At 54.5% G+C, this 14987-nt stretch overlaps 2 protein-coding genes across 2 annotated transcripts; both read right to left on the bottom strand.

The window, feature by feature from the left end:
- Positions 1 to 1916: 1916 nt before the first annotated feature.
- Positions 1917 to 6211, bottom strand: KLK1 (kallikrein 1). Its single transcript, XM_044260504.1, has 5 exons — positions 6109 to 6211; positions 4226 to 4385; positions 2762 to 3048; positions 2492 to 2628; positions 1917 to 2119 (listed from the first exon to the last, which is right to left on the bottom strand). Exons 1-5 carry the CDS (start codon positions 6152 to 6154, stop codon positions 1964 to 1966), a joined length of 786 nt encoding a protein of 261 aa, XP_044116439.1. The 5' UTR covers positions 6155 to 6211; the 3' UTR covers positions 1917 to 1963.
- Positions 6212 to 8337: 2126 nt separating this feature from the next.
- KLK15 (kallikrein related peptidase 15) lies at positions 8338 to 13804 on the bottom strand. Its single transcript, XM_044260503.1, is given in 7 exon segments — positions 8338 to 8492; positions 9489 to 9524; positions 9527 to 9639; positions 9792 to 9900; positions 9902 to 10085; positions 10399 to 10544; positions 13757 to 13804. Coding segments are annotated over 7 exon segments (789 nt in total). The 3' UTR covers positions 8338 to 8339.
- Positions 13805 to 14987: the final 1183 nt, after the last annotated feature.

Below are 14987 nucleotides of genomic sequence, written 5' to 3'. Positions count from 1 at the left end.
TGTCTGGGGATGACTCTGGAGCATTTCCTCTTCTCTCTCTAGTTCTCATCCATATGAGCATGGGCTTCATGATGCTGGCCCTGACCCTGTGCCTCATCCTCCTCCCCACCATGGGCCTCTCCTTCCGGCCAGTGTTCCGACGCCTTACTAAGGTCGACCTTGTCTTCAGTTTTCTCAGCTTCAGCATTGGTAAGTGTCGGGTTGGGGAAAGAGGTGCCTTTCCCACCACCAGTATTTCTCCCCACGACTCTCTTTTTGGCTTTGGGAAGGTGTACCTCTAAAGTTCTGTCCTGCTACCTTCTGGGTCTGTCTTTGAATGTCATTTAGGGTTCTCTGCTACGCTCTTTCTGTGTGCATCTCAGTTCCACTTTACCTTTTGCAGTCAGGGTGAGTGTTGGGGGTTATGTCTCTCTCCCCTTCCTATTTCCCCTCTTTCTTTCCACTTCTGTCTGGGTATCTTTCTGTCTGTCGCGGGAGTGTGTGTGCGCGTGTGTGTGCGCGCGCGTGCGCGCACGCACAATGGCTGGTCACAAAGTGGGGGGTGGGGTGGGGAGGAGAGGCTGTCTCTTTTCTCTTTCTGGGGGGGTCCTGGGGTCCCTGCCCAGCCATGTGTCCATCTCTGGCCTCACCCCAGTGCAGGGTTCCTGATTGTTCTCAGTCTGACACTCTTTGTAGTCAGCTGCGAGACGTTGCACCCGAGGCCACAGATATCCTACCTGGTAACCACTTACCTGTGCTGGACTGCAGGCGCCTTGATGCTGTGGGCCGGTGAGGGCGGTGCCTCGGGAGGAAGGGGCGGTGCCTCGGGAGGGCAGGGGGCGGAGCCCGGGGGAGAACTGGAGGCAGGGCCCGGGGCTGGATAGGGATGGACCCGAGGGGAGACAGCCACGAGGGATTGGACAGGCCCTAGGGCGGGACTCGGAGTGCAACCGTTCACTCGGCCTCCCCGCACCGCTCCCCCCCCACCCCCTCCCCCGGCCCGCAGGAACTCTGAGCTACTTAAACCACGTGGGCATGTGGAGCAAAAGGACGTCCTCTAAGGAGCGGCGGGTGAGTTATCGTCGGTGGGCTTTGAAGAACGCCAAGAGAAGCGTGTCCCAACAGCAGCCTGACTCGGACCACAAGCACACCGTGGACCTGCCCAAGGCACTCACCCCCTCAAGCCTCCCGAATTAGTCGCACGGAGCTTCTCAGGATACTGACCGATGACCACGGTCAGATACTGGGCCCATCCCCTTAATCGAGGCCACGTGCCCGAAGAATGTGCCCCCATTCCTCGAGCTACCCTTTCCAGCTCTTTTCCCGCCCACTGAATCTCTGCTCCCACCCCTACAGTGCGATACGGCCCCCTTCGATTCCTAAATTGTCTTCTGCGCAACTTGCCGGTGTGCCCCCCACCCCCAACCTAGCTAGGGCCCGCCCCTGGGTGACAAGCCCCCTCAGGCCACGCCCCGAAGCTGCACTACAACGTGGGAACTCCTCCCCTTCCAGGGCGAGTCACGTCCCGGCGGAACACTACACTACCCCCCATCTGATGTAGCTGCACCCTTCTGGGGAACCAGCTTCTCCCCCAGAAAGGCATGGCTTGTGATAACACTTCCTACACCCTCCCCCTTACTGACTTTTCCGACACGATAAAACGTGGGAGCCTCATAACCTTTAAGTCCGACCCTCTATTGCGTTCTCTCCCCCAGGGCAGGGTCCAGGGTTCAACGTGTGTGAACCTGTATCGAGTCCCTTGCCCTTGCTTGCCCTTTGGGGTCTGAGCCTCTCTCTGCGGGTTTGTCTACACCTGTCTTGGCTCATTCGTGCACACCTCCTGCCGAGAGCCTGGGAGGGCTTTAGACTGGGCTGCTGGGATCCCCAGCCAGGTTCCCAGCGTCTGGGAGGCCAGAGGACAGCAGACGTGATGCGAATTTGATGCTTATGCGATTTTACTGGGGTAGAGAACATATGGGGGCATTCAGGAATTGGCTGTCATGGTCTCCTTGATCCACTCCAGGTGCGAGATCACTTTGGTGTAGACGGCGGGCATACTGGGGCTGCCACATGGAACGTGGCCCCAGGATGTGATACCTTGAAGCACACCATCGCAGATCAGTGGGCCCCCTGAGTCACCCTGCAGCACAAGGTGGAGAGGAAGAGGAAGGTCAGCAAGGCCCCGGGGTCTGTGTGCGGACCACCAGTTCTAACACCTGGGCTCACAGAGCGCAGACAGCGACTCCCCAGCTCTGGGAAAGACCCAGTTCTCTCCAGAGTCCACTGCCAGAGGGCCGGTGGGATGCCAACAGAGGTGAACTCTGATGTGGAGGAGGGAGATCCATGGGACACCAGGATGAGGTTGTGGGAAGGAAGGGGGGCAGTGGTGAGGGCACAGAGGCTGGTTGGGGAAGCTGGAGTTGATGCCTGATTAGCTCTCAAGTCCAGAACCTGAGTCCCCTCCCCTAGCACCAAGAGGCCTGGGGGTAGGGGGTGGGGCAGGCTGACTCACCGCACAGGTGTCCTTGCCGCCCTCCAGCTGTCCAGCGCACAGCATGAACTCTGTCACCTTCTGGGTGTGGGCCTTGGCACATACATCATTGGACAGGAGTTTGAGGTCCACACACTGGAGATCGTCTGGGTATATGACTACAGACCAGACAGAAAAAGGGCTGTAACCAGACCCCAGGTGGCTCCTCAGACCCTGAGTCCAGTCCCCAGCTCCCTCCTCCCTACACCCAAGTGCTTGGACTCCAGGCCGCCCAGTCCGGCTCTAGCGTACACTCTTCTGGTTCAGTGCTACCCCAGCCAGAGGCATAGCAGGTGCTCCCCAGTTTGGGTTCCTGAGTGGGCAGGTCCAGGACCCTCACGGCATCTGTAATCTGGGCGGGCTCTGCCAGACGGAGCAGCATGAGGTCATGGCTGTAGTCCTCTCCCGGGAGGCGGGTGTGGTTCTTGAGGAGACTCAGGTTGAATTCAGGGTGTGGAAAGCTCTCACTGACCTGGACAAACTGGGCTGTGTCTTCATGCTCAAACAGGTTGTGGCGACCCAGCCAGAGCTGGTAATTGCTGGGGAGAGAGGGGGCCCCAGGGAATGAGGAGAGAGGAGGGAGAAAGGGAGATGGGGCCAGGGAGGGTCCTGAAGACAGAGAAACAAGGAGTAACCTTGGAGAGAGAGAGAGACAGTTGGGAAGATAAAGGGCTATGAAGAAAAGACAGTGAGTGAGAGACAGAAGGATGTGACAAGGTCAAAGCCAGAGACAAAGACAGGAAGAGTGAAAAAGAGAGAGCACAAAGGGAGAGAGGGGATGAGAGGCAGAGGGGGAACAGTGAGAGACAGAGCACAAAGGAGGCAGAGACAGTAGAAGGAGGGAAGGAGCAGGAGGGAAGGAGCAGGGGTGAAGGACCACACAGGGAGGAGAAGGAGCAGCAGGCTCAGTGCCACAGGGACAGGAAGCAAAGGGAGAGGGTGAGGAACACAGGTGGTGGGGGTGGAGGGCACCCTGAGAGAGAACAGGGAGGGAGGACAGGGAGGCAGAACAGGAGGGGCAGGGAGGGGGCCTGGGACAGGCTCAGCTGCAGCAGGGACTTCAGGGCTGGCTCCCCAGCAGCCGGTGGGCTGGCTGCCAGCCCAAGGTCTGCTCCACCTCCCTCCCCAGACTTTCTCCCCCTTCCTCCTCCTCTTTCTTCTCCTCCTCCAACCTTACAGGGCCCCCACCGGGCTCCAGCTGAAACCAGCTCTTCCCTGTGTCCCCTGGAGGGCATCACTGTCCTGGAGGGAGGGTCTGGGTACATGAGAAGCGCTCCCCCACCCACCCGCAACCCCATGCACACATGTCAGGAGAATCCCTTCCTTTTCTCTGGGGATCCCCTCATTCCCATTCTGGGGGTGCTCAGCGGCGATGCAGGAGAGGGAGTGAGGTCTGCAGCAGAGAGACCCAGAGGTGGACAGATGCAGGGAGACACAGACAGACAGACACAGGACAAAGCCAGTTACTAAGAGACACAGAGACACAGGGCAGGGAAACACAGGAAGACAGTTACAGGGAGAGCACAGAGACATAGGCTGCCATGGGAGGGCTTACTGGGTGGTCCCTGCCACTCTCCATGGGCCCCAGACCAGTACCATCTTTGTTTCCCTCAGCCCCCCAGCTTCCCCTTAGGTGAACCCAGGGTCTGTGCCCAGTTGCTTATTCCTGTGGGAGCACAGACATCCCCCCTCCCCACACGCCCTGTCTCCACTCACTCATTTATGCAGTGGGCGGCTGTGAGCACCCACTGTGGGTGCACCAGGACACCCCCGCACTGGAACTTGCTGAAATGGTACAGAGCTGCCTGCCAGGGTTGGGAGTTCAGCTCACAGTCCCAGCCTCCTATGATCCGGGACTGGACTGGGGGCACGGCACCTGCGGAAGGGGTGCTGGGTCAGGGCAGGTGGGAGGTGGCCCTCGGGCTGGGGATACTGGGCTAGGAGAGGGAGCTGTGATGTGGGGCTGGAGGGACATAAGGGCAGAGGAGCAGGGCTGGGGGCCTGGGGAGATGAGCAAGGGGTGTGGGGAGTTTCTGGAATTCTGGAGCCATCCCTGGGATTATGGATTGGTGACGGATCCTGTGTGGGGAGACTATGCTGAGAACAGAGCCAACCACAGGGATCAGGCAGGAGATAAGAAGGCAGTATGTAGAGTAGCATGTGTGGGGACCGGGTGATATGTGGGTGATTTGGGATCTTGGCCTGGGGAACAGAAAATTGTAAGTTCTGAGAGGGAAAAAAAAAAGATTCTAGAAATAGAGGTTATATGCCTCAAAAGAGTGGTTCGAAAGCTGGGGAGGAAGGATTTGGCAGGTTACAGAGATCCCAGGCTGAGCAATTGGTTAGGGCCCAGGTTGGGCTTTTGGGGGTCTGGAAAGATTCAAGGGAACTTTCAGGGGAACTAGGTCTGAGAGGCCAAGAATAGCACCTGGGCTGAGGAGTCTTGGTGTGATTTGAGGTCCCTTGATTGGGGCTGGGAGAGGGTCCCCTGGGGGTCTAATGTCCTTGAACAGGAACGGTTTTGTAAAAGGGGTGAAGCCGTGGAACTGGGGTTGGGGTCAGGACTGGGAGGGGGCTTAGGGGAGGCAGAGCTCCATGATCGTTCCTCTGGGATTGGGTGATTCTTATGGAGATGGGGTTCATCGTCTGCAGGTACAGGAGGGATCTGGGGGTCTCTCAGGGGTGGTGCCAGATAGGAATGAAGATGGAGACTTACTGGGGCCAAACAGCTATGGGAATGCAGGGAGGACCCACTCGATGTGGCGTTTTAGAAATATAAGCTGGAGTACTTGGGGGGGCTGGTTAGGGCAGGATAGCTGGCCTGTGAAGGTATTTGGGGATCCTGGAGGGAAGTCGGGAAAACCAGAGCCATACAGGAGGGATTCACTTGGGGAGGGCTGGAGCATGGGGAGGAAGGACATTCCAGAAAGGAAGGAGCCTGTAGCTGGGGGTTCTGGGTGTTCTTCCTCAGGGAGAAGAGGGGGTGGTGCCGGAGCAGGGTTCACAGACAAGGGGTTGGGGAAGGAGGAGATATTTGTAGAATTCTTATACCATGATGGGGGGCTCCACCCAGAGTCACGAGCCAGAAAGTCTGTTTGGGGAGAAATATAGGTGTCTGATGGAATTTGGGGGTCCTGGGAAGATTTGAAGGGAGCCAGATGCCAGGGACAGGAGGACATAGTTGAGAGCGGACAGCCAGATGGGAAAAATCACCAGGGTATAGAAGAATTTGGGGACTCAGGAGCCAAAGCCATAGAGAACTAAGGGGTGGGTGGGGGTGATTAGGATCCCAGGGCCTGCTGGGATTGGGGGCCCTCCTTGGAAGAGTTGGAGTCCCCCAAAGAAAGAGACAGAGATGGCCCAGGCTCTGCCCCTTTGGTAAGGGGAAGGAGTCTGAGCGGGAAGAGGAGAAAGTTCTGGGGGTCCTGGGAGGGGGCAGGGACCTATTGCAAGAATGAGGACTGCAACCAGGAAGAGGGGCTGGAACTTTAGGGCCCTGGGTCTGGGGTGGAGTGTGGGAGAGAAAGAAGTTATGGGGGGTGAGGGCAGCATGAAAGTCAGGCCCACTCCCCCACCCCACATCTTCCCCACTGTCTCACCAGTCCCCGCCACGGACAGGGCAAGGCAGAGAACCAGGAACCACATGGTGACCACGGGCAGGCTGGTGGTGAGCTCTGAGCTTGGAAGCCTCCCCAGGAGTGTTTTAAAGCCCTCATCCCCCCTCCCACCCTAGCCCCACCCCTGCCCTGCTGGCAACAGATACTGGCCAAGGCCCTGCCCCTGCTGCCTGGGGGCTGTACACCTCCTTCCACCCCAGAGCTGTGGAAGGGGCGGGAGACCGAGCACCTGTTACACGCTGGCTCTGATTGTGCTAGAACGGTTCCTGGGGCCTGAGGTCAGAGAGGGCAGGGCTTGGAGCTCCTGGGCCCCTGATTTTGGAGATAAGAGCCAGTGAGGAGAGGTGTGGGGGGTGACTGGGACAAGAAAGAGGAGAGTGGAGGAATCAGTGACCACCAATACAAAGCCCCATACATCGGAACCCCAAGGAAAGTCACACACCTGAAGAACCAGTGCAACCTCAAACACCAGAGGTGGGGCTCTGATTCCCTTCTTCCTGCACCACCTGAAGCCAAGATGCCAGTTTCTCAGCTTCAGCTGCCTCTGAAACGTAAGCTTTGGCTTTCAGAACACCCTGATTCTGGGGCGCCTGGGTGGCTCAGTGGGTTAAGCCTCCGGCTTTGGCCCGGGTCATGATCCCAGGGTCCTGGGATGGAGCCCCGCATGGGGCTCTCTGCTCAGCAGGGAGCCTGCTTCCCCCTCTCTCTCTGCGTGCCTCTCTGCCTACTTGTGAGCTCTAGCTGTCAAATAAATAAATAAAATCTTAAAAAGAAAAAAAAAGAACACCCTGATTCTTACACTCCCCGACTCAGGATCTAGGCCCTACTCTAATGTTTCTCTTAAAATAAAGTCTTAGGTATCTACCACCATCACCCTAGTACCCCCAGATCGAGAAGTATGAAGTTTCAGTGGTCTCCCCGATTATGTTCCCTAGCATTTCAAAACCCAGTGTCCCCCTGCCCTTCAACAATGTTGGGATCCCATTACACCTCACCCCTACTCCTTAGTCCCCTGGATGCTCAAGGTTATGTCCCCCAAAGTCCCGCAAATTCCAAACTCTCTGCCTTCCACGGTCAAGTGCATCTTCTCCACAAATTCTAATTCCCCTTCCCCCAGTAAAATATTTAGGTATCAAGAGCCAGGTTCATGTAGTTCAACATCGGGTGACCTTGAAGATCACACTTGGGGGGGATCTCTGTTGAGAACTGGGACCAGATTCCTGCAGCCTCAGTGTTAAATTCATAGGCCCCTGACACCTTCCCTTGGCTCTTCAGTAAAATCAAAGTACATCGCAGGGTAACCTAGTCTCCACTATGTGTCAGGAAGCCCGCCCAAGGAAAGGAGAGCATTTGCCATTTTGCCTGGCTACCAAGAAGTCCACAATGAAGTCTCGAAGAAAATGAGGTCATTCTTGATCATCTAGTGTGCTGGGTCCTCTCACTGGGGTCCGGAGATATATTTGCCCAGTGCCAGGCACTATTTGAATCAGTTCATATGAGCTTCCTCATCTAATCCTTACAGCCCTGTGAGGGAAGCAATACGGTAAGTTCTGTTTTACAGATGGGAAAACCGAAGCTGAGGGGCACTGGGTCTTTTCCTCAAGATTACACAGGTGGGGGCGCCTGGGTGGCTCAGTGGTTTAAAGCCTCTGCCTTCGGCTCAGGTCACAATCCCAGGGTCCTGGGATCGAGTCCTTCATTGGGCTCTCTGCTCAGCAGGAAGCCTGCTTCTCTTCCTCTCTCTCTTTGCCTGCCTCTCTGCCTACTTGTGATCTCTGGCTGTCAAGTAAATAAATAAAATCTTAAAAAAAAAAAAGATTACACAGGTGATCCTATGTGTATGGAAATGAAGAGAGCCCTACCTCAAGCAGTTTCTCTTCACCTAGGCATTGGGGTGTGGGTGAAAAGGAACAGTGTACAGTGGCTCTGGGTCTCCCCACAGTCTCTGGCTCCCACTTCCTTTCATCCCCAGGAAAAAGTCACAGAAACTGCTATAGAGAAGCTTGCATCAGGACTCTTGTTATCTCAGTGTTTAAAATGGGTGAACTTGAGCACTGGCCCTGGCCTGAGATGGGACAAGTCCTTGGATAACATCTGCCTCTTGGACAAATGAGGTCTTGAGGGTTGGCTCAGTTCTGTCCCCAGTCAGGATGGGGCTGCTGGTCAGCTCTGGGAGCTTCTTCTCAGAGACACAAGGTAGGAGACCAAAACTGTCAGTTCCTCTTCATGTTTTCCTTAATCCACTCCAAGTAGCTACAGACTTTGGAATAGACACCAGGCTTGGTAGTAGTGTCACAGGGGACATCACCCCAGGACACAATGCCCTGCAAGACTCTGCCACAGACCAGGGGTCCCCCAGAGTCACTCTGTGGGGAAAAGGGAAAGTGTGAATGGGAAACTTCTGGATCCAGGGCCCCCATTCCTATCCCAATCACCCTTCACAATCTCAATCAAAATCTAATCCAACCCCACCCCATGCAATCCCACCCCACCTCAACTCAACATAACCCAATTTAGCCCAAACCAGTCCAACCCAACTCCTAACACAAGTCAATACAACTCAGCCAACCCATGTTCTATCCTTTTCATGTAACCCCACCCAACCCAATTAAACCCCTACATCTTCCCCATTCAGAATCAAACCAGACCTATGCCTATCCTCTTTGCCAACACAACCAATCCTAGTCATCATCATGTCTTTCACACCCTAGACAAAGTTTTCCCTATCCCCCAGTTCAACCCTAAATATTTTCCATCGGGGCACTGGGGTGGCTCGGTAGGTTAAGAATCTTACTCTTGCTTTCAGCTCAGGGTCCTGAGATGGAGCCCAGCACAGGGCTCCAGGGTGCAGTCTTCGTGCTCAGTAGGGGGTCTGCTTGAGATTCTCCCTCTGCCCCCTCCCCACCTTGTGCTCTCTCTCACTCCCTAAAATAAATAAATATGTCTGGAAAAAAAATCAAATCAAGCCCATTCCTATTCCTTTTTTAAAGATTTTATTTATTTTTTAGACAGAGAGAGCATGAGCAGAGGGGCAGAGGGAGGAGAAGCAGACTTCCCGCTGAACAGGGAGCTGGTTGCGGGGCTCGATCCCAGGACCCTGAGATCATGACCTGAGCCACGCTTAACCGGCTGAGCCACCCAGGTGTCCCAAACCCATTCCTATTCTTAACTCAAACCCAGGCCACTCCAAACCAATCATCCACCCCGAACACAACCTAATCCATCTCCAACCTCACCCCCATTCTGACTGCTTTTCCTTCTCCATCCCCAAACCTCTCCCTGGCATCTTCTCTGGCCCAAAGCAAGCACAACCTGACCCCATCCCAACTCCCAAACCTGTCCCTCTACCCCGTGGCTCTGACCTCACAGGAGTCCGGGCCTCCGCCCTGTACTCCCCACACACACACACCATAGAGGCCATCAGGCGCCCTGGGTAGTCCTTGTTACAAGATGTGGCTGGGGTAACACTGATGTTGGCACCATGCTCAGTATGGTCAGCAGCCCAGGATGACACTGACTAGATGCAGGGTATCTGGGTATCCCTCACGGGGGAGACAGTGGACTTGGAGTGAATCCGTTTTTTCAGGCCCTAGTCTCCTTCACCCAAGAGCCCTGGAGAATAGGGTCCCTGGAGGCCTGACACCCAGCGCCTTCCTTTCACTCACCTTGTGACTCTATGCTCCCTTTGGTCCCAGGCTTGTCATCAGACACCAGGCCCTTGCCGGACACCACGCAGGCCTCACCCCGTTGGGGGCAACGTGTGGGCAGTGAGCGCCACGGGGCGTACGTGCAGGGAGAGGGACGCGGGCCGTGTCAGACGTAGCAACAGCAACATGTCGCAGCGATCGCTGCGGGCTTCATAGTGTGGGTGTGGGATGACTCAGGCCACAGTGCACAGCCGCTTGGGACCACCGCGCTTGCGCAGATTGTGTTTGCCCAGGTGCACTCTCATGAGGCTGTGAGGGTGGGTGAGGGCAGGTGATTACCCGCAAGAGGAGTGAGGAGTGCACAGAAAGATCAAAGAGCGAGCGAGCTGGGGTCCCCCCACCTTCCGAGAATCTGGAGACGCCATACACTGTCCAAGGCGCTGCAGCCAATAGTTTTAGGCCCTGCCACTCAGAGACCAAGGAGATGCACCCCCCTCCTCCCCTGCTCCCGCCCTGGAACTCAATCCCCAGGTTCCAGCTCCTTCCTCCGCAGAATCCAAGATGCTCAGATCCCTAGACCCTTGCTACATGCCCCTCAGGTCTTGGAGCCCTGCCTTCGTTCCAGGTTTGGCAGTGATTTGTAGACCACACCCAGAGTGCGGAAATGAGGGAAGCGCCACAGCTGAAATGCCCACGCTCAGATAGGGTCACTTGGCATGACTGGGAGTGGGGCTCACACTCCTAACTTCCCAGCATCTAGTCAGTGTCATCCTGGGCTGCTGGGAGAGGGGGCAGAGGAGGGTCCCTGAAGACAGAGTCCTTTTCCTTGGGTCCTACACCTTGCCTGGACCCTATCCATACCATACATTTTTCATTTGTGCTTGCCCCCAATCTCTTAAGATGTCCCTGTCCTTGAATTTTCAGCACTGCCTTCTCTCTGGCTTTTACCACTGCTGCTTGTTTTCTCCAGAACTGTCCCCCTGCCCTTGGCCCTCACCTGTTTACTACAGAATTCTGGGAGATCAGGGAGGTGGGAAAGGACTAGAAGTCAAGAAGTCCTCTGAGATTAGTAGAGACAGCAACATTGGATACAGATTCTAAAAGATGACCACTTGGAACCAGCCACTCAAGGTCGCCAAGCTGTCACAGACATCAAATGGATGTGGCCACTCGATACGTATGACACGCAGTCTTGGCTTCAGAGTCTGAATATCTCAGCCAAATGCAGATATGGCCACACAAGGTCATGGGCAAACTTGGGAACAACCAGTCTCCCGAACTTAGGAACTGAGGAAGAGAGCACTTTAAGCTTAAATTCACTTGCATATACATGGGTTGAAGTTTCAAGAATCACAGCATATTAATAGACATAGCCGAATATTAACAGCTACAGCAGTGGCGTGTGTGCACGTGCGTGTGTGGGCACACACACCTACACACCACAGACCCTGATTTGCACGTAGAAGTTCACACCTAAATTTACAGTCTCTAGGGGTGGCTGGGTGGCTCATTGGTTAAGCGTCTGCCTTCAGTGTGGGTTGTGATCCCAGGGTCCTGGGATCAAGCCCCGCATCGGGCTCACTGGTCAGCGAGGAACCTGCTTCTTCCTCTCCCTCTATTTGCTGCTCCCCCTGGGCTTGGGCATTCTCTCTCTCTCTGACAAATAAATGAATGAAATCTTTAAAAAAATAAATTTACAGTTTCCAGTGTGGATCTGAATATACCAGTCACAGACTTGCACACTAGTGCACAGGGACTAGACAACACGGTGGGGTCCTTAATAAGGGTACATGGGGAGAGACATACATATGAACTCAGACCCTCAAAGACTTGTTCACAGACATGAGTCTATGTATAGGGGTTAAATATGGAATGTTAGAATAAAGGCCCTAGATCCAAACGTGCTATCTGTGAGCCTCTGAGCAAATTATTTGACCTCTCTGGGCCTATGTTTCCTCCTCTGTAAAATGGGATTATTGTAAGGATTAAATATGTGTGTGTCTATGATGTCTGGCTTATTATAGTTGCTTAATAAAGACTAGTTATTTTAAATAAATGACATAGATTTACTTATGTAGGTGTACATGTGGATAATTAGGTTCTGGACAGAAATTTAGCCAAAGTAAGTCAGACATATGACCAGGCTCAGATGAAGAGAGTCAGGTCAAAATTGTGATTCTTGGGCGCCTAGGTGGCTCAGGGGTTAAGCCGCTGCCTTTGGCTCAGGTCATGGTCTCAGGGTCCTGGGATTGAGTCCCGCATCGGGCTCTCTGCTCAGCAGGGAGCCTGCTTCCCTCTCTCTCTCTCTGCCTGCCTCTCCGTCTACTTGTGATTTCTCTCTGTCAAATAAATAAATAAAATCTTAAAAAAAAATTGTGATTCTTCTTCAAGTCACTGTGGGGATTCAGAGTAAGAGACATGAATCCAGAGGGCCAATACTCAGATGTGGACCCATTAGATCAGACCCCAGGGAAACTGCACACAGGGCTAGGTATCTAAGGTCAAAGATGTAGCCGGAGACACAGGGCAGGACATATTTTCCCATCTCTAGATGAGCCCCCTACTCAGTCACTGGTGTTCAAGGTCACTGGGTTTCACATAGGGAAACCGGTTCACACATGTTGGTAGGGTGTGGACACACAGAGCTTTGAAACCCCCCCCACACACACACTGCACCATGCACAAGGACATAAAGGGATATTTCAAGGTTACAAGATTATGATCTGCTGCTGGGCAATGGGGATATGACCTCTGAAGTTCACGCAGACACCCACCCTGGGGCAGGAATTTGCAGAGCCAGACCAAAAACCCATCCTCGGCCTGCCAGGGTCAGGAACTGGGCCAAGGGCCCTGGCAAGGTTGGGGGAATGCGGATGTGGTGGACAGGGGGCTTAACAAGGGAAGGGCGGGGTTGTTGTCCTGTGAGGAAGGACAGAGGGTGCAGGCTGAACCGCCGGTGTCGAGGCTGCTCCAGGCCAGTACAAGCCGGAGGGGGGTGCAGGCCCCAGCTGGGTGCAGCAGGCAGGCAGGAGGCAGGGAGGAGAAAGCACAGAGAAAGCCGGAGGGGAGGCTGGCAGCAGGGGGGAGCTTCAAGGGGTGCCCAGAGGCGAGGGTCATGTGCAGGTATAATGAAAGTCCACCCTCTGCTTCTCCAGAGTAAAGGCATCAGGTTACAGTTAAATTCTCCACAGGTGGTAGTTGAACATGGGTTGGAGTTTTCCTGCCACCCAGGGTCACCTTGACATAGTGGTCACCCCTCCCCAGCCTCAGCCCCTTTCCCTGTCAAATGAGGCTAGTAGAGACCACCCCACAGAGATGTTTTGAGAATTAGGGGAGCTCTGGCATATTATCCTCGTGGCTGCCTGGCATCTACCCAGCACTCAGCCCACTTACAGGACACTACCCTGGACTAAGTATCTTCTCATGCCTCACCCACAGGACCAGATTTAACCCTTACAACCCTGGGGGCGTCTCTGTTATCTCCATATCACAGAGATGTTAAGTCACCAGAACACAGCGAGTTGGAATTCCAGCCCAGAAGTCTGTGTTCGTGGCCTCTTAACACTTGTTTAAGGCTTATGGTGAGCTTTTTTCTTTTTTTTTTTTGGCTTCTGGTGAGCTTTATCTACATTATGCTACTGAAACCTCACCATTACTGTCATAGGTAGCTGCTGTCTTCTAGAGAAGGCACTCTAGGTAGAGAGAGGTAATTTCCTCAAGGTCACACAGCAAGGAAAGGGCAGCCCCAGAACTCGAACTCAGGTCTGTGTCACCCCAAGGACTGTTCTTGTTGTCAGAAGTGCAAGAGGCCCCAGTTGACATGGGGACTCCAGGGCAGCCCCAGGCCTCTGACAGTCTTAAGGTAGGGTGAGGACTCTGGGGGGTGGGGAGGGGGAAAGTAGAAGACTGTAGGGCCTGGATTTGTTCTTGATGTTGGGGAGGGGGACGACATTCCCATAGACCCAGACCAGACCTGGGCCCACCTCATTTGCAGATATCAGCAGGAAGGAGAAGGTGAGGAGAAGCCACATTGTGGAGCAGGGACAAGGGTTCTGTTGAAGTCTGCGGAGAGGAGAGAGTGAACCCAGTTGAGGCTGGACACTTGGGCCCTCACCTGGATCCCTCCAGACACAAACTCATCCCACCTGTTGCTTGATAAACTTCTTCTACCACCTTTGCCCCCACTCACCCCAGACTGCTCTTCCCACCTCCCGGCCTTCCCAGGTTCCTATCCACCCCAGCCTACCCCGGTTCTCCATCTCTGAGGGTTGTGTTGTTCCTCCAGGCACCAAAACAGACCCTCAGGTGCCTCCAGAGCCTATCAGGCCCCAACACCATCCCACTTGCTCCTGGATCTCTCTCCATGCTCAAGGCTCTGGTTCAGAATACATTCTCCCCCCAGACCGTAACCCAGCCTCCTACCTGGCCTCCTGGGTGCCCATTGCCCCCCACCCCTCCTGTCTGTCTCTCCAATCAAGTTCACACTCCCCCAGCCTACATGGCCTTGCAGGGTCTTTCTAGAACCAGAGCTGACCATGTTGCACTCCTGCTGATAGCCCTCAGGATATCGCCAGCACACCCAGTAAAAAGTCCTAGCTCCCCAGCCTTACTTTTGAGGATATGAGTGGTTTCTCTCTTTCCACCAGGCCCTCTGAGGGGGTCTCTCATGAGCTTGCCCTTCTAGATGCAGCTGATTCTCCCATTTTCCTTCCTTGATGTCATGCCTCCATGCCTCCTCCTCCCAGGTATGCCATTCCTTTCAGGATCCACTTGACTTTGAGGGATTTTCTGACCATCTCTAATGAGTGGTGTCTGCCTCCTCCATCAGACTGAGAACTTGCTGTAGGCAGGCCTGACCTGACTGAACACTGGATTCCTGGTGAAGGGTCAGTCCATGGGAGGCCCTAACAAGCTTTGGGAATGAATTAATGCCTTCCCCTTATCTTCCAACTTCATATTTTCCCTCCGAGGCTCAGCTCCCACCTCTTCCAAGAAGCCCTGAGACCTAGCAAGTGTCTTTTCTGGACCTTACAGCCCCTGGTGTACCTCTATCACATCACAGATCCCCAGGAATGCTCAGATAAGGTCATCTCTGTGTCCCCAGCCTGGGGCCTGGCACCTGGGGAGATTGAGCTGAGCTGACCTGAACCCTTGATAACTCCTGACTTTTCTTAGCTCTGATACAAGAGCTTTGGGGGACATCCTCCTGATTCA

Source organism: Neovison vison, chromosome 7 (genome assembly GCF_020171115.1).
Source record: "Neovison vison isolate M4711 chromosome 7, ASM_NN_V1, whole genome shotgun sequence".
Classification (NCBI taxonomy): Eukaryota; Metazoa; Chordata; class Mammalia; order Carnivora; family Mustelidae; genus Neogale; species Neogale vison.
Note: the sequence above shows the minus strand (reverse complement) of the source record. Positions and strands in the feature narration are given on the sequence as shown.